General features: G+C 39.9%; 1 protein-coding gene and 1 long non-coding RNA gene across 6 annotated transcripts in view; one reads left to right on the plus strand and one right to left on the minus strand.

The window, feature by feature from the left end:
- Positions 1–14,708, minus strand: part of IGF1 (insulin like growth factor 1) — a 73,691-nt gene extending 58,983 nt beyond the window's left edge. The window contains exons 1-2 of one of the 5 annotated variants that reach the window (XM_031025916.2): positions 14,288–14,682; positions 9,643–9,799 (exon numbers count right to left, since the gene is read on the minus strand). In XM_031025916.2, the coding sequence (XP_030881776.1) occupies positions 9,643–9,799; positions 14,288–14,350 (220 nt within the window). In that variant the 5' untranslated portion in view covers positions 14,351–14,682. Of the gene's footprint in view, positions 1–9,642; positions 9,800–12,486; positions 12,687–14,287 lie in introns of those variants that run through there. The other 4 variants (XM_006731307.3, XM_006731308.3, XM_081822300.1 and 1 more) reach the window with 4 other exon arrangements.
- LOC115940253 (uncharacterized) overlaps positions 1–26,625 on the plus strand; it is a 37,069-nt gene extending 10,444 nt beyond the window's left edge. The window contains exons 4-7 of the long non-coding RNA XR_014145886.1: positions 3,460–4,357; positions 11,469–11,530; positions 15,707–15,807; positions 22,630–26,625. This is a non-coding gene — a long non-coding RNA (uncharacterized LOC115940253). The remainder of the gene's footprint in view (positions 1–3,459; positions 4,358–11,468; positions 11,531–15,706; positions 15,808–22,629) is intronic.
- Positions 26,626–27,507: the final 882 nt, after the last annotated feature.

Genomic DNA, 27,507 nt, shown 5'->3' on the forward strand with positions numbered 1-27,507 from the left:
GAGATAAGGAAGCAGTTACGCTGGGCAACCTGAGAGTGCAGAGATACTTTTCTGATTAGTGAGTACATTCCTTCTGCTGAACACTGCATTTTGAGGCTGAGCAGAAATCACTAATAGCTGATTTGGGAGAATGGAAATCTTTTGCCTCCATGTGAAACCTCAGTGACTACCTAACCACCTTGAGGAGACACTCTTTAAGCAAGCTTAGTGTGGTAAAGTGATAAGCCCTGTCTTTTTGCTGCTTCCTGCAATGAGGACATGAACAGTAATACTGGGTGAACATTCTGAAAATCCATTAGTTAACTCTTGGGCCGTCTAAATGCAAAGCGATATGTTAATAGAAGATACCAATATACTTTTCTTTCTAATTAATAAGGTTGAGATGATACACTGCCAAATTAACTTTTCTAAATTATAATTATTGAAGAACAATTGAACTAATGGGTCAATGCCATTAATAACTGAAGTCAAACCACTGAAATAATTTGTGGTGATAAGAGAGACAGGCAAAGCATTCAACTCAATCAATTAACAGTAACATATTTGGATGGCCCCTTAGGTTTTCAAAGCCTTCTATAGTTGAGCCTCAAAACAAGGTGTAATATTTTAATTCCCACTTTACTAATGAGGAGAATGTAAGACCCAAGGATATTAACTAACTGCGCCAAGGGGGAGAAGTGCTATTAAGAAGGGGAACTGGGTGAGGCTAAAATGTGGAACTTCTGGTTTCCAATGTAATACTTCATTGATCTTTCTGTTTTCTGCTGGGGTTGTTTCTGGGCAATAAAATGCCTCTGATGATATTTAGATAGGAAAGACACAGAAGGCAAGAGAAAAATTATGACCACCATATCTGAGCCAGGCCTTTTCACTTGTGGGACATTGACAGCTATTTATTATAGGACTAAGAAGGAAACAGCCATAAATATTGAGGTCATAGATAATGGGCTTCTTTTTCATTTGCTCCAAGTGGTCATAATCATATTTCTAAGCACAAAGTTTTGCTTTACACCATTTCTACCTTCCTTTACTGTTGTTACTAAAACAAATGAGTTCTATAGCTATAACACAAAAGGGGGTGCCTACAAATACCTTCTAGATAGCCTATAGGAAGAGCTTTATATTTTCAGAAAAAAGTTTTTAAAACCACAGTGAATCTTCTCATTGCTTAGTCTAGGCAATGGAACATAGGCTCCTGATTAACCAGTGACTGATAATTAGTATCTCTGTTTCTTTCACTCATGGCTTTCCTATCCCTCTAGTTGCTTCTCTTCCGGAGACCTCTAGTCCAGTAGTTCTCAACTAGGGGTGATTCCACACCCCCACCCTGGGGGCATCAGGTAATGTTGAGATGCTTTTGCTTGTCATGACTCGGAGGAAGGATACTGGCATCCAGAGGGGGTAGTAGCCTAGTATGGTGCTAAACATTCACAATGCACAGAAGAGCCCCCTCCCCCAATAAAAAATTATATGGCCCAAAATGTCAATAGTGCTGAGGTTGAGAAACTGTTGCCAATGACACTGCTGGGGGAGGTGAGTGGGGAGTATGAGAATGAAGTAGGATTTAAAAACATGCCACTTGGTCTCACAAAGGGTCTGGGGCTGGGGCAGTGAGGAAGGAGAAGTAAGGAGGCCAAAATCTATAGTGTCCTCAAATCAGTTTAATCCAGAATTCTAACTCTTGGTGCTCCTTTCCCCAGTTTCATAGATAATCAGGAGTTATTGGCTGCATGTAGGTTGGCTCAGTGCAGACTTTCTTAATCACTTGCCTCTGATGAAAGAGCCCTTTCACCAGGGTAAATGGCACAGAGGTAGTACCATCTTCCCAGCAATATTCACAGAATTGACTCTATGACTAACCAGATTTCAAAGTTTAAAAAGACCCCTCCAATAGCCTTTTAATACCTCATAAAGACCACAGATGAAAGAAGAAAATCTGAAGAGATTCATAGAGTATTTGCTTGGAAGTCTGCAAAAAAATCAGGTGTAAATTTCTTTTGGCCTGGGGCCGTCAGAGAAATCTCCAGAAAAAAAGCTGATCCAACAACTCGTCAGACTGTTTCAGATTTTCCAGGAGCACAGCTTTGCTAAGTCATTCCAAAGCAGCTCTACCCAAGTTGACATTGGAGAGAGTGACCAAAGAGTCAGAATAATATAATATACAATAATAGTCTAAATTATGACCTTAAGTGGACTTGGAATGCCTAAAGCACATCTGAAGTTTTTGTGTAATGTATAAGAAACAGGCAAGGAATTACTTTAGTCCGTGCAAATTTCTATAGCAAGGGAAAGTGTTAAACTTAAGTTTCAGGTGAGTTTATTGGAATGAGAGAGCCACCAAGATCTATATTCACTTGGGTGAGCCTCTCCCAGGCCATTTTAATTTGCCAGGTAACTTTGACATAGGCATGGTTCATTGCTGCCAGAGGCCAAACACCCTATTGGAATCAGAAAAGAGAATCAACAGTGTCTTTTTCTATTTCTGCCACTAAATAGCAGTGTGACCTTGGACACGTCACCTCTCTATGAGTTTCATTCTTGATGTTTGACTATTTTTCAAGGGTTTCCAAACTTATAGCAATCTTTAATTTTACTTCCTTTGAATAATCAGGTATTTTTAAGCAGGAGATATTAGAGAGATATATACTTAATCAATAATCAGGTTCTTGGGTGTTTTTCTAAGGGCTTCAGCATGACTTTTTTTTTTTTTTTGGCATGGAAACCCTATCCTGTAGTATGCCTGAGCATTAAATGCAAAAGGTTTTAATTTAAAAGACTGTGTGGTCTCTACTGGTTGCACAATTTCTTTTTGTGTCCGTGCTGCTGCTGATCAAATATTGCAAAGCCATTAATTACCTTAGGACAAATGCAGAGGGCCACGTGCAAAAGTTCTGGCCAATTGCATAAAGCAATATGCCAGATACAAAGTAAGTGAAGGGTTTTTCTTGGTATTTAAGGTTCAGTGAAAAAGTAAGAGGGGCAGCTATGCCAAGAATGAAAAGCCAGAGCTTGCCAAGTGCTTCTTTAAGTGGCTTTAGCCAATGTGAGACTAAACAATGCATTAAATAGGCATACAACTTGCTGCAGTTAAGGAACTGCACGTCAAATAACAGCTCTTTGCTGTTTTAAACATGATCTCGCATATAGATAAAGACAAACAAAATGCTGTGTTGTCATCTTCTTAGTCTAACAGCTAATAAGGCCCGAGGATTTGAACTTTCCAGGCAATCAAAAGTAATTCTTTGTGATGTAAGGGCTTGCTGATGTTTCACAGGGAGGTGTAGGATGGAACTCTGCCAGGGCAGCAGCCCAGTGCAAGAACGATTTTTTGCCACCATGGTTGTCAGAGATCTGGCTGCATAAAACAGCAAAGGCTTTATAGCCCATTATTGATAACAATGAGAAATCTACTTGAGAGAGATCTTGTACCTGTTTTCATTGTCTGATGCTTTGTTATAGGCTGTGAAATGGGAAGGAAGGCTGGTAGAAGACTGAGGTTGGCTCTTAACAGAGGCCCTGAGGAGGGCTGGCATGGTACATGATGTCTGGAAAAGGTATATGGTGGCCCAGGGAATTGAAGAATGCCAAAACTCTCTTCTGGATCCAAAATGCCTAACTTACCAGCCACTTAAGATAAGAGACATCCAAAACCAATAGTGTCAAACAACTGGTTGAATGATACCTGCACAGGTGGAAGCCTTACATCCAAACCGCTGGCTGCTCTCGTAACTCCTTCCATGGCCAAGCTGGAGAAGCCTCTTCCTGCCTGGCACCTTATCTGGATTATGGCACCTTGTGATCCCCTCTCCTTTACCGCTTCTCTCCCATAACACCCAGAGAAAAATTCCCGGTCCAAATAAACAGCCCTTCTTCAGTTGGTCTTTGAGAAAAACCAACAGAACTGATAGCTGCAAGACATGAGGCACTTGAAGTTTGCTGGCAGAGAAGGAAGAAAACTTGAAGTTGTCCAGAAGAAGATCTCCCCCGGATCATACTGCATATCCTGGTGTTCACAGGTGAACTGCAGTGTTCAATCTGAGTGGGGTCCAGTCTCTTGAACAACAGCAGCCCCTAATCAAAGACTTTTCTTGTGCACCCTGAAGATATTCAATTAGTATTTCCTAAATTTTTCTGGAAGATAAAATGTAGGGTGATCACATGAATATCTCCCTCGTGCTTCCTTTCAAAGAAGTGTTCAGAATCAACTGGGTTACTCTCTCTCAGAAGAGGGCTGGGATTTTTGGAAGCATCTCTCTATGCCATAACATTTTGGGCCACTAAACAATGTAAATGGCCAAATGAACATAATTCTTGGAGACAAGAGACCCTAACTTTGGTTCTAGATCTGTCCAGTGAGGTAGGTCACAAAATCTCAGTGTCTCATGTTTCTCATTTGTCCAGTGAAGCAATAATTCTTGCCTTCTATGGGGTAAAACCAAAGTGAGAGAGCTGATGCAAGTGGATTTTGAACAAGTAAATATACTAGTCAAATACAAGAATTCTTCTTGCTACTGATATTGTTATATACCTATTACTACTAATAATAGGTTTTATCAGCTACCCTTAAGGAGAGAAAATGAGTGTATAACTAATTGGGCTGTTCAGATACCTCAACCTTTACAATATACTCTGCAACTGACCCCACAAGAGAGTAAATAAGTATTGCTAACATGTATGGTGCTTACTATGTGCCAGGCAGTATTCTAAGTTAATATGTTCTAATACATTAACTCATTTAATCCTTACACCAGTTTTATGAGGTAGGCCCCATTTTACAGATGAGGAAATTGGGGAACAAAGAGGTTAAATAATTTGCTCAAGGCCACCTACCATGTAAGCTAGAATTCAAACTCTGAATTCTTGGCAATAGAGACCATGCTCTTGGTCTTGAACCCTTCACTCTTCTGCTTCTTATAATTCTCCAACAGGGAGATGGTCTTAAAGAGTATTAAAATGTCAGAAAAATGCAAGTTATTTTCTAATTTTTCACAGAAGCTATCACTTTTTAAGTGGTCCTTTGTTTGCATAGACTGGTCCTCTGGGATGCAAGCATTTAGCATCAATATAAAAACACATTACTTTTCTTTAAGACTATCTGTGGCCTATTAGCTTAGTGGTACTAATGAGCCCAGGGCCATAAGGTAAAACCCCACATGTGCCAATTAATTTCAAAGAGAAAAGCTTTTCCACAACCAGAGACTGTACCCTTAACTTTGAGCAGCTGTCATACAAAAATGCATGGCTGGCGGTCTAAGGGGTACCAAGCCGTGGAATACAAATGGTGTAGCTCAAACCCAGCCCCACTCAAAGCAATGCTAATGGTGTATATCTTTGAATGCCCTGGACTATACACTCCCTTCTTTAATTGGAAAGGCAGTATCAATAGGCTGGCAAAAGGCGATTGGTCAAGGTTTGGAAGCCTATAGATTCTTATTTGTCCCATCTGACTTAATAAAGGGCAACTAAAAACTGACCTACTCACTTGTTCTCACATCCAAGAGAGTGAGAAAATGTAAAGATGAGAACTGTCAGCTGGTCCTTCCTCACAAAGAAACATGGCAATCTGCTTGCATGTGCTCCTTTGGCCAGATGACTTTCGTGTATTTGGTCATGTCTGAGCTTCTATTCCACTCCTGAGGGGTTGAAACCCAGATTAAAACAAAACAAAACAACACAAAGAAGCTAGCTACTCTTTCTTTACGTAGGTGAAATCTTCTATCTTTGGGGGCAAACAGAAACTCTTTAGGGAAGATAAAGGACACTAAATGTTCTTTGGTCACTACTTAAATCTAAGGTTCTCCTTTCTTGAATAGCACCAAATCCTTGTTCATTATAACCTGGACTATGAGTCTGTTAAAGTTATAAGAAGTCATTTACTTTAACAAAATCCCCTTGTTTTATGGACAAGGACATTTTGACCCAGGAAGTTTAAATGCCTGCCAAAGGCATACAGCTAATGAGTGACAGGTCTGGGAGCAGTTTTCTGAGCACTATATTTCAAATGAAAGAAACATGAGTTAATAATAATACCTAGATCTAGGAAGTTTGTTGCAATCAATAACAGTGAAATTCATTGCAAAGTTTCGCCTAAACTCCATAAAGCAGTATGTTTTAACGCATGAAGAATGCGCTTAGTTTATTCAGACCTGTTCTTAATAACTACGAATTGGAAGTGTGTTTTACAAAAGCTATAAATCTGGAATAGCTGAAAGGGTATCCAACTTTCTTTTCTATTTGATTTACTTCTCCTTTTTCCCAGACTGCTGAGGTAAAGCATATACAGTTTATTTAAGGGACTGTTTATAGACTCTTAAAACTAAAAAGGACCCCAGAAACTTGCTTTCTTTTGGTTGCTCTTAATTGAAACCATCCAAGATGGTTGGTTGTCTTTCAAATTTTTAAGTATCTCCAAAGAGAGAAATTCCACAAGCCCTTAAAGTACATGTTAAAATGGTTAATCACCATGACTGTCAAAAAATTATATCTATGGCAAGCTTAACTTCTTCTTTTTCACTTGAAGCTCTTTTCCTCTTGCTATGTTTCATGCAAAATGAGGTTATAACAAGCCCTCCTCTATGAGGCTCCATCAATCTGGCAAGATAATAGTGAGCTCTTTCCCAATGTGCCACTTCATTACGCCACCATTTTCCTCACAGGACTGTGAGAGCACAAGACTGGCTGATACCTTCTCTTACTATGATGCATAGGGAAGAATTAGTAATTAGCTATTCACTGGAACTTTCATTTCATAAAATGTCTGGGGAAGCTGCATTAATTATAGAGGAACTGTTCCACTTATGCTGGAAAAATTGTTCACAAAACAGATAATCTAGAAGGTTGCTTCCACTGTGTTGTAGTAGAACTTGTGCTTATAGAGAAATATGAGCTCATGCACACACTGGGTCAGTCTATACAAAGTAAACATTATTATTTTTTTTTTATTCAGAACTGTTCTGTGTCTAATAGGTTAAGAAAACTCTCCTTGTTAAACATTCTGACCTGACAAAAAAGATAAATATGGAGGCAATTTTCTTTTAGATGTTTGAATTTCAAACGAAGATCAGAAACTGCTTTCCACTATTAAAAAAAGAAAACAACAACAAAACTGTACTTTCAAAGTGGATTTGAAGCAGCTTTAAATAAAAGGCACAGCTGCAATAAAACTTTGAAAGTAAAGGTAAAAACAATGAAAAGAGTCAACTGACAGGGGATAGAGGTGAGGAAGACTGCTTTCCTCTAAAAAAGTATCTCAAAGACCCATAAATGCTTAGAGCTAACTTCTCCACGCACACTAAATCTCAAGGGACAAAAAGGAAACTCAATACAATTTGTTGACAACAGTTAATGCCTGTTAGAATAATTGGCTCAGACACAAAACAGACCATCAGTGTAGCTTAGGGATGATGACCAAAATGCAGCCTCTAGTCAGCCTCACAGTCATATTCAGTTGAATAAAAGAAAAACAATTTTATCCAATAGCTGGGTAAATAGGAGATACGAATTATCCAAAGTATTTGACAAGCCTAATTCTTTATGGTTCTGAAGACTGAGATCCCAAATAAGTAATTCCATTCCATTCAATTGGGTTCAATTTAATTCAAGCTTGTCAGTTCAATGATCAAATAGAGCCTTTTCTATATCAGCCAGGCATTGAGCTAGATACTGGGATTCAGTGGTAAATAAACATAGTCTTTGGCATCAAGGAGCCCATTGAGAGGGTAGATCCTGGTTAGGTGATTTCAATAAAAGAACCTGTTGGTGCCTTGAAATTGGTTTCCATCATAGTTGTCCAATACTCTTAACCGTCTGTGTGCACATGTATCAGTATTATATGGTTACTTGAGACCAAATCATTATTTACATTCCCATATTCATTATCTAATGCAAACATCATAAGCACAGAATGATCCAGTTTCCTTCTACTGTACATGGAAATCCTGGAGCACGTCAAGTTGAATAAGGCAATTCATCCTGGCACATAACGGAAGACAATTGTGGACTTGGCAATTACCTTGATCCTTGGATCAAAGGAAATTGCACAAATGGATTATCAAGGCAAAAAAAAATCCTCTTGGGCATAATATGTGAGAATTACTTATTCATTTTTTTATATGTGGATCAGTAGCAGCAAAGTAAAGAATAATGACAACCCATCATTGGGTGATGTTGATGTAGCACATTTGCCTTTCACTGTATATTTCAAAGGTAAAACAAGTCTGCTATTTGAAAAGTACCCACCCAATGAACTTACTCATCTGCCCTACAACAGAGACCTGGATAGAATTGCTTTATTGCCAGAAAAATAAATGAATTCATTCTATTAAAGCATTAGCTGGAAACAGAGAGGGGTGTTTGCCCATTCAAGTAGTAAAAAGCACTTCTCATTCTCTGTCACTAGTTGTTTAAAGACTATTTGTTGCCAAATCTATGGTGAATACAAATCATCAGTCCCCCATCAGCCTCTCCCTTGCCATCTCTCTGACTCATCCCAGACTGCTATATTCAAGCCCCTCCCCCTACTCTCTCTCTCTCTCTCTCACACACACACACACACACACACACACATGCACGCACGTACAGGCACACACCACCTTCCCTGGGAAGAAGATGAGAGAGACCTAAGTGTGTGAGTCATCAGAGGAGCTATTCAAAGCTTAGTGGGCAACTGAGGTAAGCTGTCTACACTCCAGTGATAATGAACCTCCAAGAATGATTCATACTCACTGAGGACCTGAACATCAGTTTCCTGGAACTCTCTAAAATTCCAAATAATTATATAGAATGAGCAATTGGCTTTAAATCTTTCACTGTCCTATAATATACAATGAGATAGATGTCTCTGAGGTAGATTCTGTAAGTGCTCAGTTCCCCCAGGCAACATTGACTTATGTTTGTGTTTATTATTTGCAAACATTGCCTGGGCTGTCTATTTTTTATTGACTGTCAGCTTTTTAATCACCTGAGACCTACTTATGGGATAAGTAACCCCACACTTGTCAGAAACCCTTTTCCAGATGGAGATATCACTGGAGAGTCCCAGAGAAAAGCTAAGGCGAAGGAAGGCAATAACAAAACATCAAGGTCAATTTTCATAGAGGACAAATTAATATGGCATTTCAGTTTGCATTTAGAGAGTGCCTGTGTTTTCGTAAATGTGCCTTTGAGCAAAGTTCACCTTCTGTCCCTGGTGATTTCACATTGCGCGGAGACATCTGGGATGTGCCCCCTTAATTCTTCTTCCCAGTCCACCTTACTATTTTACTCCAAATTACCTAGCACTTAAAACAGGCCTCCATGTTTCCATATGTTTATATGGGCACCAACAGATCTCAAAAACAAAAACCTCAATTCCCCAGGGTCATTCTGTCCCTTCCTTTCACTGAAAGGAAAGGAATAGCGAGGGTAGAGCACAATAATTTTGGGAAAGCTCAGCAGGAAGTAGTTAAAAGACAAACTGCTAAGGAGGAAAATTCCATCCTAAATCTGCAAAACTTGCCACAGCCCCGCTGAAACACTAGGCTTACTTTAAGGTGAGGGATCTCAGAGGCTGAGGAAGGCTGCCAGCCACGGGCAGTCATTCAGTTATTCACACACTGCCTGTGGTTGTAAATCCACAGAGCAGTGAGAGGGAGGGCTACTTACTGAAATAAAAACCCCTGTCTCCACACACGAACTGAAGAGCGTCCACCAGCTCAGCCCCACAGAGCGTCTCTGGTCCAGCCGTGGCGGAGCTGGTGAAGGTGAGCAAGCACAGGGCCAGGTAGAAGAGCTGAGAGGAGGACATAATGTGCATCTTTACCTGCCAGAAAAATAGAAGGATGGTCATGTTTCCTCCTTGGTCCTTGCAAGGGCAGGGGTGGTGAGGCAAATGTGCCTCACTCCTAGCATTACATTACTGCCATTAGCCAGAACTACCCTGCACAGCAGTGCAACAGAGTGCGTGACGGACCTCAGGGTGCTGTGGCCTGAGCACTTCTTGGCATCAAACAACCTGTGTTTAATCCCCTTGCCACCGTGGACTTCACTGAACCCCTTCTTTGCAGATTCCTATTGCAATTCAATGAGATAAAATATCTAGAAACATTTACTATGTAAATGAAAACTGCTATTATTGCAGTAGAATCCCACACCACTCAGAGATCCTGGTAAACCTTTTGAACTGTCAAAGGTTAAACTATGCTCAGTCCAGATTTGGGACCAAATACATTTTATTAATTTAAATTCTCTAAAGATTGGCCATCCACAGATGGCCCATGCATTCATTATGGACCAGAATATTAAGTTAACTAGAACATCATTCCCCAGCTACTGATTAAAGATAATTTACTGTGGATAAAAACGGATTTGTGAAAATACTATATGTCATTACAGGGTTTTTGTTTTTGCTTTTTTTCACTTAATGAGAGAGAGAAAGAGAGAAACAGAAACAGAGAGGAAGACAGAGAGACAGAGAAACTTCTTACCTGGGGAATATCAGCAGTTAACACAACCACAAGTGGAAGTGAAAAAAAAAAAAAAAACAGAAACAGGAAAAATAGGATTTAGGAATGAAATTGGCTCATGCTAAGTAGACCCTACATCTTCTGTATTCTAAAGTCCTCTGTGTCAAGTGCAGTATCAAATCAACATGTGTGGAGAGATTGCCTTCCATGAACAGGGCATTGGGCTCAAAACCTGCAAAAGTTTTTTTTTGTTTGTTTTTTGTTTTTTGTTTTTTTTTCTGCCACAGGAATTCTGACTTCATGTCTTGGAGGGACTTATGTGTCTCTGTATCCATTTTATAGCAGAATATGCTGAGACACCCCCGGTGACAGAAAAATGGCAGCCTGGCCAAAAGCAGGATTTCTGTGGCTCAGGGCTCTATCCTCTCTCAAAGTAGTAGAAACAATGCTAAGGTGATCACTAACTTTTCCATATTGCTACTGTGGCACAAAGATGTGGTTTCTTCCAGGAAGCCTCCCAAGGTGAGTAGCTTTACCTCTCTCAGTTGTATTTACTTTCAGTGGCCTTGGAAGAGTCACTGGCAGGATGTAAGTGAGGGACCTTATCAAAAGGGTCATAGAGTTATGCTGGAAGCGATCATTATAAAAAAAGGCTTTTCTGAACCTCACAGTAGTGGCAGACCCATTCAACCCCATCCCTTGTGGAGAAACAGACTCAGTCATTTGCCTTCCTTGCCCTCCATAAACTCTCAACTTAATGGCTCTCTACATCAGCGGCAGATTTTCCTCCATCATTTTAATTAAGATTTCCATTTTTGTGGCCAGACCTTCAGCTCAGCAACTGGGGGAAAAAAAAAACACCTTAAACCCCTGCCTCTCGTTAACAAAACGTAAATACTCAGTTAATGCTTGTAAAACAGTTTAAGATGAAAAGTGCCCTCTATTTGCAAATCATCATAAATAATGGACATAAAATAGAGGAGGAGGTGAAAGCTCAACTGAACACTTCTTCCATTTTCTCAATAGGACCTCTGCATGGAAACCCTTCACCTCCACATAGCCAAAGCCACCAGGACTGCAGGAAACAGGTTCTCATCCAATCTACATTTTTCTTAGTCATAAAATAATTGGGGGGGGGTTTCCCCTTCAGTATTTCCAGTGGAAATCTCAACAGTTCCAACCTGTCTGGACTTCATTGCCTTTTTCAAAAGAGCGAACTGTGAATTGATCTTACAGAACATACCCCACACTCTGGCAATGGGCCAGTTCTAGAATGCATGCTACTCTACCAATCTTATTTCTCCATCCCTCCCTTCTTTGTTGAGTCTATAGTAATGCTGAAGCACCTGCAACTGTAGATGGTTTGAAGTTCTTCAGTTCTTGTAAAATCCATGGGAAGAGGTAGCCTTAGTGAATTGAGAACTTCGTGAGATGTCAAAACTATATTTTTAATAGTTATTTCTGGCATAACACATATAAGTTCTCACATATAGATCACTAGCATTTCATAATATAAGATTTATTTTTTTATAGCTTTTTGTTTTCCTTTTCTTTCTTTTTTGCTGAGTTATGTTGTAGATAAATATCAGCACTTACAGTTCTAGGACAAGAGAGAACCTCCACTGCATTTTCCCTTAGTTCAGGTAACAGTCCAGTACACCCACAGAGAACCAGAGAATTTTATCACATTATGTTCCCCCCAAAGAAAACAATAACAAACTTGCTTAGGGGTTAAAAGTTTGAAACAAGTGGCCCCATATGTCCGTCCTTTTCTTGGTCTTTTATTTTGTCAAACACAAAAGAAACAAAGAGAGAGAAAGGAAAGATATAGAGAGAAAGAAAGGAAGAACCAGAAAGAGAAGAGAAAAAAAGAAAGAAAAAGAATTCAGAGCACTGTTTCTCAAAAATCATTCACAAATTCAAAATTTAAAAGACCTTTCTTTTTTATCTTAAATAAATGGAATATCAATTGATTCCAGATGTCTGGGCTACAATGAAAATGCCCAGCAAAATTTGAGGGCAATAGTCATAAGAAAATACTCACTGTAGGTGTAACCATTTTTTGTTTGTTCCAGATCTTTTACAGCAGGTCAGGGTGGGTATTATGAGACTGATGTGAATAGAAAACTGAGGACTTAAAAACATGTGCTGCTTTGTGGGTGGGGTTTGTGAAAGCATCTAGTTACATTTGGACACCCAGGCAGGTATGCCATTAGCCTGGGTAAACTGCCTTTTGTCCATCAAACAATGAACAAATTGCACAGCTGGGATTTGAGTCCATCTCCCCCCCACCCCCATCAAGGCACCAATTTCCATTGTGTGCCTATTGTAGCTGCTCTGAACAGGGATCCCAAGCTCCAGTCCTCTGCCTTACCCCCTTCCCTCTGACTCAAACACTTACAAATATCTTGAGACTCAGAGTACAGTCAGCTTGTGAGTTCTGCCTCTAGGCAGGACACCTTTACTTATTGAATTACATTTGAAGGACCGCGAAGCTCCCTCAAGCCACTTCTTGCTCCAGGTACAAAGGAAAAGTAACAATATTTGCCAGCTCTATTTCTGAAAAGTTCATTTGGAGAAAGTTTTCCAAACTGGTAATTAATGCAGAGATAACACTCAACAACCCCTTTTATGATCATCTAAGTAGGAAGACAAAAACCTTAGCTGTCAGACCACATAGTATATTATATATGCTCTATATACAGTATAGAGAGAGACTTCATTTCTTTTAAAAGCAAGGTAGCCAGTCTTGGCACCTGGAAGGTAGCAGAATCAGGTGCCTGACAAAGATGTACTCTTAACTCCTAAGCCACTTACTTGACTAAGAAAAATCCTAGTGGTGGAGTATTTGAGAGCAGCAAATGGATGCTGTACTAAGAGGCAGGGAAGTTTTATGAATTGAGCTCTTAGGCAATTGCATTGAGGAGCCAGTGACAGTGGCTTAAAAATGCTTGCAAATTGGAAAAACACAAGTCTTGAAGGATATAATTTTGCTGAGAATGGAAACTTGAACTAGGGCCAGTGATTGGAAACGAGAAGTTGGCATTAACAGCGGCAGCCAAATTTACCTAAAGAGACTTTACAACACCGAGTATAAAATCAGTTTTACAACACGAAATCCCAAGTCCAAACTTCACCCATGAAAGTCCTCTTCCAAAGGGAAAACTTGGACATGCAGTTGCTAGAAAGTTTCCGCTTTCCATATATACAGTATGCATTTGTTTAAATTATACGAATATGCAGGGTCAGCAAGAGTTGTCAAGTTCTTTTTCAGAAGAGCAAATTAAACTTCGCTGTAACTTTGACTCTCTGGGCATAAGTGCAGAGAGTTCTAGGACCTTAGCTCCAAAGATCATATTTAAAAGCTTTAATATCACCTAAAAGGTAACTTCGTATGTGGCATGCCTTGTAATAAAAAGTCCTGACGAGTTACACACACACACACACGCGCGTGCACACATACAAACATGGTCTTAAAAAGAAAACATCTGCACCTGCAAAAAAAAAAAAAATCTAAAAGTTCATATCCATGCTCTATAGCCCTTAACCATAGACAGGATTTAAAGGAATCTTCTATAATGATACCACTGAAGCCCTGCACAAGTGGAGGATTTAGCATAAGTACCCTGCAATAGTTTCTACTCATACAGATATCTGTGCAAAGGCATCCATCTCCCGGAGCTAGTTTTTCAGATCCCACAGAATTGCATATTCAGCAATTTATAAATAACTCCCAGTTCCGAAACAATGAAAATTCTAAAGTGAATAACATTTCTAGGCAGAAGCAAACAGTACACAATTTAAAGAAAATTCCCCAATGACTTCAAAGAGTAAGAAATATTTACCTTCAAGAAATCACAAAAGCAGCACTTAAATAATTGGGTTGGAAGACTGCTGATTTTTCCCATTGCTTCTGAAGTGCAAAGTCTGGAAATGAATTGGTTAGCAGGAATAATGAGGCAAAAAGAAATCCAGAGAGATGGGAGATGTTGAGAGCAATGTCACATTTCAATTTTGAGGACTTTATTCCATTGCGCAGGCTCTATCTGCTCTGAATTTAGCAGTGACAGTGAGATTTAGCAAACAGAAGAGGGATTTAGAGAAAATCCTCACATTTATCTACAAAACACAGACACTGTAGACAGGAAACAGCTGGGGGAACATTTGCCTTCTCTCTCTCTCCCTCTTCTGGCAAAGTTATCGAGTAAGGACTTTTTTGGGCATGGTGACAAATAACATCATACCTTTGCATTTTAAAACTAGAGCACAGAAGCATTTTTTTCCCTTAAAAGAATGTGTGTTAGTGACAGGGTTAGCAGACATTAATATACTGATGCTGCCATAAAAAAATAAGGATCTGTCCTCTGGTTAACTTTCTGCTGGGCATGGAGACACACACATCTGCTAATACACCTTACCGGTATTAAAGGAACATACAATGGAGGATGGGCGAGTATTTTTCTATTCTAGAGCAAATGCAAAAATAAAAAAGCAGAAATGAAGAAAAAAAAACATCTCGAGCAAATCCTACAATTTTAACCCTGAAATGACTGGGATAAAATAGGTTGGAAGACAGCACTGGGGTGACCCCTTGTCCTAGTTGCCAAGCAAGGGGAATGATCTCATTTCCTAGAACCTAGAAAAGGGGCAGGCAGCATTGCAATTGGCTCTCTTTAGGACACCGTCTCATGCTTTTTGCCCGCAACAGGGCAAAGACTTTGCTGAGCTATAAAGCCAACTGAAAAAATAAAATCTTTTTCTTCCTTTCTCTACTAGGCTTCCTATTACCAACCTCTCCCCAACTCCTCTCCCCGCCCAGGGAAGGGCACCTGAGGGGCAAACTATTTTTCCATTGTTCATGTTTTTCTGCATAACTTGAACCTGTGTGTGTGTGTGTTTTCCTTCTCCAATTTTTGTGTATTCTAAATAACACCAGCTGGCTAGCAATACCCTCTCAAGGGTTATGATGTCATTTAAATCCCTCAACTGGATGAGTGGCCGGCAACATGGTCCAAGCCAGCTGTTTTGCTATTTATAATGTATACTTGCCTTTGCCATTGAGAATCAAGTTCTGATCTTTTGTCAATACAGTTTGTACCAATTGCTCTTTGGTTTTGCGAGATGTAGATAAGAAAGTGGATTATGAAATAAGGTTGCAAAAGCCCAGATCAGACATAACACTTTCCCTAGATGTCTATCCAAACTTGGTTTCCCAGGGTTGTGGAAATAACCTGGACCTTGCATTTCTCTCTCGTGATTCTCAGGGGACTTGATGAGACTGATGCAACAATTAAAAACAGAGGTCTGCTGGATACCCTAGTCTGGATCTTTATGTTGTCCTGCGGCCAGAAAAGTGTTTGCAGAGGTGAGTGCCCTCAAAGGAAAACCTGGTTGGTTTTGAAAGGGAGCTGGGTTTGGTCAAGTCTTCTGTGTAGTTAATAACTTATGGCGTTTACCTTCCAAAAAGAAGAATTAAAAATCTGGAGTTATGCTGTTTCAATGGTGCATTATATTCAGCATCATTTAGTGAGTGTCTGCTATGTGCCCAACACATGCATCACAGTCAAGGAGCTGAAAGGGCAGAGTGGCAGAGCCAGAGAGGAAAATGTCACTGTCATGTGGTGGGTATGTACTCTTTTAAAAATACGAACAGTGCACAATGGAAGCGAATAAAAAATTCTCTAGAAAGACAGGGAAGTGAAACTCTTTTGAAAATCCAGAATGAGGGATGTGTCACGAGAGGGCTTGGGGTACGTGGTTGGGAAGTTTTGGTGGATAAGATTTGACCCGAAGAGTATACACATACGCATCATCAAGAAGTGGCCTGGTAGGGAGCCACAGGTATGTGGGCAATTCCTGTCCTTAAAGAATAATCCAAATCTTCCTTTAATGAGCTCCCCTTTGTGCAGTTAATTTTTGACTTGATTTACCAAAAATCTTTTCTGCAGCCTTTGTGGGATCATGCCCTTTGTGAAAAACAAAGTCCATCCTTTCGTGGACTATAATGATATAGATTGTGTTACACCAAAGAACTGTACCTATTGCCCAGGTAGAAAGAACCACATTTTGCAAGTGTGCACTCAGGTGTTGGCTGGAGTCTTGGCGCTGAGTGCCTTGTTCCACCACTGGGCACCTTCACAGGTGAAGGCCAGGACGTTCCCATTACAGTTTTCGCATATTTTAATCTTTCCAAGATGTCCTAGAAGCTCACTGCCCATTTCTCCAAGGCTGTCACCTGGTCTGAGTACACTGTACACAGATCACCTTGTTCCCAACCATTTCGTGTCAAAGGCTGTTTGGAATACAGAACACATATTGTTCCATCAGACACTGTGCTTCTGCAATATCGACACACTGACTCACAGTCTCTTGGTTTTATAACCCCAATTACCCTTAAAGGATAATTGGGTTTTAATTTATGTCCCAGTTTTTATGTCACAATCAAAGAAAACTGAAATTTCAGTGAGTCGTAATTATCATCAGCTGTGCTGTGGAAACATTCCGATTTGAGCTCTCAGTTTCCAATAGGGAAAGCAATTTCCTGAAGTGATTACTGTAGACTTCGATGTGGAGAATGGGTAGGGTAAGCCAGCGACAGAGCAGGGCAATAATTCCTAGAGACATGGCCATTTTCTTTGCTAATTCCAGGAGTCAATCTGAAAGGGAAAGGGGCAATAAATGTGCCACATCATTACCTTTTAATAACTGAGAGCTGTACCTGTTTAGGAGAAAAAGAAATGAAATGTATCTATTACTAGATAGATGAAGGTGGTAGTAAATCTAATCCCAGAAAAAGTTCAGGTCATGCAGTCCCACTGGGAGAGAAACATACAGGATCATTCTAAAATTACTGGATCATTATGTAGTCTCCTGCCCAGAACAATCTGACAGGTATGGGAATTGTGTGCCACCAAAATAGCTAACTGCAAGGATGCGCTCATCATGAGAACATTCACTCCTGGAAATTCAGAGATTCACAGTTTCACCTTTTGCATGTGTAATGCCTGTGGGATATAAATAACTCTCCCCTAAAGCCTTCTTCTTGAGTAGTGCATTTGCATAAAGCTGCAGCCTCAGAAGACTTCTGACACCTCCCTTAAAAAAAAAAAGAAAAAGAAAGTTGCTCATCTCCTTAAAGAACAGGCTGATAGAGATTCACAGAAAGGGGTGGGCAAGGCCCAGTCTTCACTCTTTTTTTGCTTAACACCCTGTTCCTGGAGTTCCCCATGTCAACTTCGGAGGAGCTCATCCAAAAGGCAATTACCATATCCATGTGCAATAAGGCATATTTACAATTTATTTCATTAATGTCTTTGCTGACTCCCAAGAAAAGCTCAGAGTAGATATTTAGAGGGAAGGGGACTTTGGGATCAGATAAATGGTGAGGTCTAAGGTTCTAGGGCCACCCACCAGGCGAAGAACTTGGGGAACTCCTGGATATATGTCTTGGATCCTGATTTGTAGGGATAGTTGGTCTGGGAGTGTATTCTGCAGTGTCTGAAATCAAGGGCTTGTTAATTCAGAATGTAAAATTCAGAGAAAAAGGCTGGACCTCAAAAATACAACATGCTGCTGACAAGAGCACCAATGTCAGCTCCAAAAGATCGGCTCAGAAAGAGCTCTGTTATTCCTCAGAAAGCTCTTTAGCTCAAAGGAGCTGCTTTAAATCCTTAGAGGAGCATTTTCCCCACAGCTAGGGAAAACAGTAATAGGGAGAAGAAATCTTCTCACTAAATAAATCAGTGCTTTCTTTTCAACATTAAACTTGGATCTTATTTTTTCTAAAATGTCAAAAGAGCAAATGCTGAAAACAGTCAGAAGCAAAACTGTTGTGGTTTGGGGAGCAAAAGAATTCTTCGTAATGGCAGACAAGGAGTCACTACATGGGTCGAGGATTGCTTAGTGGAGTGAGAGAACCTGAGGGCTCTCCATAATTGCCCCAAGTTGAATAGAAAATGGGGAAAGGAGACACCAATTCCAAAGTTCAGGGGTAGTACCCACATAGGCACTTTCTTTCAGAATCGAAAAATGTGCGCGCCGCCTAGTGGCCTGCGGGGAAACTGCCACGGCAATCTTCGTGGTTAATGTGTGTTTGGGAGGAGTGGGGCGTTTTGAAAAGCTCTGGATTCAAGTATGCTTTAAGCTGCACCGATCTTTAATTTTTTCATCTGTTTGAAATAAATAAACTGGGTATTTGATTCGCTGTAATTTTAAAAAGGAGGAAAGAGCTAAGGGGAGAAAGAAAGATAACTCTCAGCGAGGGCACGAATGTCTTCCCCGTGGCTGCAGTCTCAGTGGTGAGCTTCTGGTATGGGTTCAAAGCATTTTGTTGATTTAATGAAAGTCTGGAAAATAAGTGATGATAAAAGTAAACTATTTCACGTGAAAACGATCATAAACTCTCCTGAGAGTGAATAAGAAAAATGAAGGGCGGGGCATCGGTGGATAGAAAAGTGACTTGTTTACTGAAACAGATTTAGGCGCTTGCAAATGGATCTCGAATCCAGTCTCCCTATATGCTGCGCTCATCAGCGTTCAAAATGTGGGCTTTTGCACTGATGGTAAAAGACAGTGGTCTCATTGTCAGTTCTTTCTACCCTGAGTGTACAAGGGAGAAAAGCTCAGTTTGGTACTAGTCTGTCTTCAGTTTTCTCTAAAACTTGCTGATCTTCCTGTCTGATTACAACAAGAAACACCCAAAAAACAAAAACTATGGACCTTAAGCCCAAAGTCTTCGAATGCAGTGGTTTTATCCAGAATTTAACAGTACTGTTTTATTTTCATTGTATTTATTTTTAAGGATAACTTCTATTTAGGGCAAGTGATGCTGTTTTTGAAGCAAATATCTAACTCTTAAAAAATCAATTAAGAAAAAAAATTTTAAGCAAGTAAATACTATTACAGGTGGCCAACAGTTATGACCAAAAAAATGTGTAATTGGTATTTGAATATCTGGTGTTTGGGAATCACTGCTGTAGAACATGCCATGTGTTGGGAGAAAAAGTACATAGTCACAATGAAAAGGCAGGGAACAAAGACCCTGTGTATAAAAAATACCACCATATAAATGTATTATGTTTCTTGATAATTTAAATATCCTCTAAGCTCACACTCATTTTTATTCTAGTCTTTCATAGAGCTTAAAGATGTTGAAAAATGTTTAGAGGAGTGAGTAGCATTTGAGTTAGGTCTTGAGGTATGAGTTCACATCTAAGATGACAAGAAAACAGTAAAGTCTGTTCTGGGCAGAAGGAACAGCATGGACAAAGTTGTATCAGAATGAGGAGGTTCCCAGTGTAGGGGCAATGTGGGGGATGACCTGTAGCCATGCTCTCAGATTCCTGCACTGTGGAGACCTTTTGGTTTTCTCCTTTCCCCATCAGTTAACCCTCGCTTAGCTAGAAGACTGGAAAACAGTCTAATTCTCTCATGATCCCCTTGTATAAAAAGATTTGTATGTAGCTGAATCTGTGATTAACTCTGGGAATGGCATCATGCCTCAAGGTACATATGGAACAACAGACCTGGACATAGGTCAATTTGAGAGCAGTGCTAGGTAAAAAGAACTGAGGCATCTCTTGTTCACCTAGTGGTCTTTCCAGAGCTTCCATTTTGAAAGATTAAGTTGTGTTTCTACTTTGGTAAGTAAATTTTAATAGAAAAATGAAATAATTATACTTGATAAAGATTTTGCAGAATAAAGGTTAATGCAAAAAGGTCTTGTTTCTGGTGAGCCCTGAACTTGCTAGAAAACCTGGTTCAGGGGGCGCCTGGGTGGCTCAGTCGTTAGGTGTCTGCCTTCGGCTCCGGTCGTGATCCCAGGGTCCTGGGATCCAGCCCTGCATTGGGCTCCCTGCTTGGTGGGAAGCCTGCTTCTCCCTCTCCTGCTCCCTCTGCTTGTGTTCCCTCTCTCACTGTCTCTCTCTCTGTCAAATGAATAAATAAAATCTTAAAAAAAGAAAAACTGGTTCATCAGAGCATCCCACCCTTCATGTGGGTCAGTTAGAGAAGTTTTGTTGTGTTCTTTGAGAGCAGGGAACAGAGCCGCCAGCCTTAATTCTTTACTTAAAGATGGCTGCTAAGGAACATTTCAGACTGCTTCCCGTTAAGGTTCCCTGCATAAATAGCAGTTTGAGTAATCAATTGAAGAGGAGATACAGATTCTAGGGGAGCACTTGGTAATGATCCATTTGGTAAGCATGTACCCTTGGAGACTGTAACTTATCTTCTGCCAAGCATAGAACCCTGATCCTGGAGTGAAAGTTAACTGTGGACACCTTGCAGGCATTTAGACATGTCTACAACACACTTTGCTCGTTTTCACAACACCTGGTGCGGTCCTCAGCTTCTTCCAGAACTCAAAATAAATATTTAAACACAGTTGTATTGATCAGAGTTCTCCAGGGAAACAGAGCCAATAAGGTCAATATCTATCTATCATCTATCATCTATCTATCATCCATCTATCTATCTATCTATCCATCTATCTATCATCTATCTATCTAAATTTATTTTAAGGAATTGGCACATGTGAATGTGGAGGCTTAGCAAGTCCAAAATCTGCAGATAGGCCAGCAGGCTGAAGACTCAGGGAAGAGTTGCAGTTTGAATCCAAAGGTGGTCTGCTGGTAAAATTCCCTCTTCTTCCAGGGAGGTGTTCAACTAATTGGATGAGGTCCACCCACTTTATGGAGGATAATCTGCTTTTCCTCAAAGTCTACTGATTTAAATGTTAATCTCTTCTAAAAATTACCTTCACAGAAACATCTAGAATGTGACCAAATATCTGGGTACTGTGGCTTAGCCAAGTTGACATATATATTAAACATCACACCACTGGTTCTCTAAAGGTACAATCACTAGTCCTCCCTCACTAAAATTGAACAACAATAATAGTCTTTTCCCAGTTTCAGAAAAGAAAACTCAAGTTAGTGGATTATATTTCCCAATTCTGACTTTTCCTTCCATACATTTTTTCTTAAACCTTTGGTTTCTATACTCACTCTTCCCTGATTTTGATAAAAGGAAGTCACAGGGCACTTGCCTTGACTATGTCATTATATTTTATGAAGATGTTACTCATTGGTGCCCCCCAAAAACCTGGGTTTTTTTCCCTATCACTAAGGGGAACAAGTGTGCATATAACACACATACACACACTCATATACCTCAAACACATGCACATGTAAACATCTGTGCTTAGTTTCTCTAGATAATAGGAAATGTATTCATTCCCTTATTTTAAAAATAGATGTTTAGATCACTGGAGAGAAGTTTCAGGCCTGTGGTGGTATTTGGGTAGGGTGATGTCTTGCCTTTTGGCAAAATGGAGAGAGAAGTTTCCTACATGCTTTTGCCTCCAGAGACTTACGCCATGCCTGGCTTTATGGGGAGTGGTGGTCCTTGCAGTACCTGGACAACAAGTGATTTCAACTTTCTTCTTCATACTTTTCTGCATTTTCCAATTATTATTATTTTCTATATTCAGCAGGTATTACTTTTATAGTCAGGAAAAGTCTCAAAAATTATTGAAAACATCATTGATAGGTGCTGTCTCTAGTATTAACTGAATACGTAACATATATGTGTGTGTTTGAGTGGATGTGTATCTAGTAACTCGGTTTACCTCTGCAAATCTTTTGGACATCTATGATTACCATCTTGGTCTTGGCTTACTTACATGATATGTATATGCACTCGCTCATCAAACCTCACCTTCATTCTTCCACCTTCCCTTGTAATGTCTAAAAAAGTTCAGCCTCCTTCTCTCAATTTGCCCAGCACTGTTCTACATTGGATTAATGAATTCCTGGATTACTGCATGGGCTTCTTAAAAGTCTTCCCTCATGTCAATCTAGCCAATTCTGGTTTCCTCCTCAAATGCCATGTTCATGTATTTCACACCTCCTCAGAGTCCCTTGGCCACATCTAAGTCTCTCTTGTCCCATTCAAAACACCCCTTTCTTCAGCAGCCTCCTCTCTTGCTAATGCCCATCATGGCTTCTTCATAACCTGTTGTCCATCAGCATATCCCTAGCCCTACCATAGTGCTTGCTTTTAAATAGTTTCTCAAGATATATTTGTTAATTAATAATGATAATAACCGCTAGCATTATTGAATATATATTATATCCAATTCTTTATTTCATATTACTTTTTTTAAAGATTTTATTTATTTATTTGACAGATACACAGCGAGAGAGGGAACACGGAGTGGGAGAGGGAGAAGCAGGCTTCCCGCCGAGCAGGGAGCCCGATGCGGGGCTCAATCCCAGGACCCTGGGATCATGACCTGAGCCAAAGGCAGACGCTTAACTGGCTGAGCCACCCAGGTGCCCCTATTTCATATTACTTTAATTGTCTCACTTAATTCTCACATACCTCAATGAAATACTCTATTTCCACTTTCATTTCAAAGTGCCTGGTGCAGTTCTTGGAACATAATCAGATTCTCTAAAATATTTGTTGGATGAATGAAGAGAAAATTAAGCTAGGAGAATTTAACGATTTGCCTAATGTCATATAGCTGGTAAACAACAGAGCCAGGATTCAAATTCAGGCTGGTCTAATATACAACACTACATGATTTACATGTCTTTAGTAGCTGGATGATCCTTTTCAGTATTTTGTTATATGACCCCTACATCCCCCATTGTAAAATGTTGAACTTTCATTGCTGCTCAATAAAGGGATAATTAATTCTAAACATGAATTTAGAATAATTGTAATAGTAATTTCCAAAATAGCTAGTCTGAAAAGTTCAGAGAACCCTTAGGGTGGAGTCCGGTTATAGCCATGTTTGGAGCATTTTAGGAGAAACTAACAAAGAAAGATTATGCTTACTTCCAGCCTGAGCTGCTGCCTCAGAAATACAGAGAAAAAAAAACAAGTCCCTACAGATTTTTCACTGTACTATGGTGCCTCTAATAAAGCAAAACAAGTAACCAAAGTCGCTTAAATAGACAATTACCCTCAAGACGCCAAAGGTGTAAGACTCCAAGGCAAAAACTCAGGCAGAGCTTGCCTCAGACAGGAGGCCACTTATACTCTTCCAATTGCAATAAGAAAAGAGTATAGATTTTCTGGGATGTAGATGTGGGCAGCTATAGTAAAGCAACTCACACTGTCAAGCATCTATCTACTGAATCCTACTCTGATTTATATAAACTTTGTTTCAATGAGACATAAACACCTTAACATTTCCTATTTAAGGGTAATTTATGCTCAACTTCTTAGACTCTTAGAAATTAGGGGAAACTCAATCTTTGGGCAAACTCAGTCTTTGGTTTCTGTACTTCTTAACGTTAGGAAAACATCTACAGGGTTGTCCTGGGATAGAAAACATAGCAAATCCCTCTCAACCTGCCTTAGAACCAGTGCAGCTTGAGGGTTCTCAGAAAGCTATGTCTTTACCTGTCTGGCAATTCCCAAATGGAACTCAGGATGGATTAGGGACAGTTCCTAAAGTCTTACAGACTTTTCTCAATTCAAGGTAGGATGGTTTGACCAGACTGTATGTTCACTAACTAGTATTTTGACCTTTTGCTCCCAGTTATTCTTTGTGTCTGTTTCAACATCCCCCTTTCTTTCCGCTCTTTTCCTGGCTAATAAATACTAGCTGAACTAGTTCCCTTTAATCAACTGCTCTCTGGCTTTCCATCCCTGATTCTTCACAAGGAAGATGGTGACTTCAAATTTGGATCTTGCTGGGGCTAGATCACTGCCAATCCATCTGGCAGGCTCCTTCCCTGCTTGGGTTCCCGTCAAGGTAGCAATCCCATATCCTGGAATGGCTAGCTTCTCTGCAAGGTGCCAAGGTTGTTAAACTCACTCCACTGCTTTGGAAAGCAAGAGACATCCAGAGGCATTTGTAGTATTTGCAGGGTTTGGAGAGAGGCTGGGGCTGCTAAGTGAAGGCATCTGTTTTTCCCAAGAGGCTATCTAGGTCAAGTTTTCCAACATTTAAACTTTTTCTGCCCACTCACTTTTGTGAATTTTTCAGATAAAGCACGTGTTGCCAAACCAAAGACAATTTTCCAGGTGTTGCCCCCAAGGACAGCCTCAGTGGGCAAAGGACTCTTGTGATCCAAACCTGACCAACTCTTAGACCCAAACACAAAATAGACAAAACATAAAACCCAATGCTCATGGGAAATGAAGGGAATCTTTTCAGTGGGAGAGAAGAACTAAGAACAGATGCTAAGTGTAGCCAGGAACAACCAGACAATAGCAATCATCAGCATCTAGTACCAGGGGTGATAAATTTTCATTTTTTGCAGTTTATAAATAACAACTCCACAGGATCCTCATTGAGTCCTTTTGAAAAATTTTAGCAGCAACCATGTCCCAGACATGCCAAACCCAGGGCTGTGTTATCCTACACAAGAGGGATTTTCTTTGTGAAGGAGAGCCATTTCTGAAACATAGGACTAGAAGATGCAACTCATCAGTTGGGGCATTCCAGTCACCCACACTGAAGCCAGAGTTACCCCAAATTGGGGAAAACATTCTCCTATAACTACTAAACTATCTGCCTTCGTTAGTAGGTAATACTAAAATATGCTTACATAGCTCAGTGTCAAGTAATTTGGTTCAGTCCAGAAAATGGGCTAGAAATGCCAGGGCAGGGCTGACATGGGTGCCCTGAGTTACAGCATCACTTTAAAATGAGACTATTATTTACTTTTTTAAAGTAAATATCATGTGGCAAAATCATGCCTTATACAAACCAGCTGAAGTGTGTGATGTAACCATGTTAACACGTTTTTATAGTCTTGGAAGAACACAACAGGATTGGGTCTATCAGTAATCATGTAAAGAAGCCGAGTATACATTCCAGATGTTCATTATGTCCCAATCATCTGCTGGGAGCAAAATGGAGGCTTTCTCCTTGCCCAGGAAGTCTGATTTTAGTAACTGAGACAGAGACACACTTGAAATATGATATGTGTGGAATTATAATGCTAAATCCCATAGTTCCAGTTAAGTAAGTGTATGTGTGCAAAACAAAACAAACACGTAAAAAGCAGTGGGAGGAAAGAGAAAAAGAAAAGAAAGAGCAAGCAAAGGAGATACTGAAGGACCTTTCCATCTGAGATTTTTCCCAGTTTAGCCTCATGGTGCCATGCTCATTTCCACTGTCAAACAGAACCTTTGCTGGAAAGGTCTAGGGGCATGGAATGCAAATGCAGATGTAGATCACCTTGCCTGTATCACTGAATAACCAACCTTTGTTAAATCAGACCTTTCAATGTCCTGCATGATCAGAGCAAGATGCTTCTATTTGTTGTGTTGCTTAAATTTCAAAATCTCTTCCAAAAGGAGGAGTTCTAAGCAACCTCTAAAGAGTCATCTTAAAAAGTATTTAGACTTTTAGACTGTAGATATCTGCTTCACAATGTTCTCTATCCTGGAGGGTAATGTTTTGAATCACACCAACTTTTTTTTTTAAGTTATTATGAAATTAATACAACTTCCAAGCCCTTTGCCATTCAGCCTGAACTGATCTTTGCAAACAAATGTACCTCTTGTTACATAACTTCATCTGTCCCTTGGGCCAAGTTAGACTACTTGCTATACTCTAAACATGCTTTGCCCCATTTGTACCTGTAGCTCCTACTAAATTATCTTCACCCCTGCCTCAACCCCAGCACATTTAGCTTGAAAATTCTGGCACATTTTCCACCTATCCTTCCTTAATCCTCCCGGCATTTCTTCCATGCCCTCCTCACCCCTGCGCTAGCTATAAGTGATGACTCATACCTGTAAGCTCCTATATCACTTGTCCATGCCCTTCTCCTCTTGTATGCATTTAGACACTTATTTGTATATTTATTCCTTCATTCATAAAGTAGTCATTTATCATAATAGGCAACATGCTAAGAAGTGGAAATACAACCTATATTCTTCAAGCTGTACTCTTCTATCCAGTACCTGATTGTGTCACTGACCCACTTTGAAAAAAGGCCCCCTAGAAGCACAAAGGGAAAGTGTGCTGTGGGCACTAACTGTGGGCTTTAACTAAACAACATGAACCCAAAGTAACTTTCTTTTAATGCAGGTAGAAATAGGTTGGACTCAAGATACGGTAGACAATTTAAATTTGAAATAAGATAAGAAATATAAGAATCTAGAGGTAGTTCTTTAAAAAATTGAACACATAGAAATCACCTGTTATAATCATGGTGTCAAGAAGCAATAATAAAAGCTAAAATCTCAAGTTGCTTAAACCTTTTCGCTGGCAGAATAAGCTTAGTACTATAAGTTGAATCAAATGTCCTCCTCATTTGAAATTGTCGTTTCTATAAATTGAAAGCACAGTTAGGAAACAAATATTCAAATTTTCTTGAAAAATGAGCAAGCAAATAAATTAAGAATAAATCTCAGTTAACTCATCTAAATGCTACAGATAAAGATTTTACTGTATTTGCCATGGGCCAAATAAGGTTTTGTCATGCATTCCTGGTGACATTACTTGAACACAGTAAGTCTTCCAAAGCCATCTCTGTGGTCTGAAGTCTCCACAGAGCAGACAACTCTCCAGTATTTGCATCTTAGTTGGTGCCCTCCTAACCATTATGCCTAGCCAAAATCCCCAAGTCCCAAAGGCCAAGGAGCTCAAAATCAACCATTCTGAACCACATCTCTTTCTGTGTTGGCATCAGACTTGTGAGCTCTGCCACACCAGGTCAGTTTCTGATTCTAGAGAGGTAGCAGTTATGGTTCTAATTGAATGTAGTGAGCATTCATGGAACCTCTGCTATGTGTCCAGCTCCTTTTGGTAGGCACTACAGGTTCACAAAGAAATACAAGACATGATCTATGATGACCTTGAGGAGCTTGCTATCTTGCTTAAGAGACACCAAACAAAAAAAAATTAGAAATGATATAATCATGAAGTATTAAACTGAGCATGTGAACAATTTCTAGATTATGTGATTATTGATATGCGTTTATTGCTATGGTGAGCAGAGAGGGGAGAATAGGCCATTGACCTTGGTTAGCAATCATACTTTATTTTCCTTTCTATTCACTCACCTCCTCTTGTAGGTGGCTGTTTTCATTT

This window comes from Leptonychotes weddellii, chromosome 5 (assembly GCF_054177405.1).
Source record: "Leptonychotes weddellii isolate Sample4059 chromosome 5, ASM5417740v2, whole genome shotgun sequence".
In the NCBI taxonomy this organism is placed as follows: domain Eukaryota; kingdom Metazoa; phylum Chordata; class Mammalia; order Carnivora; family Phocidae; genus Leptonychotes; species Leptonychotes weddellii.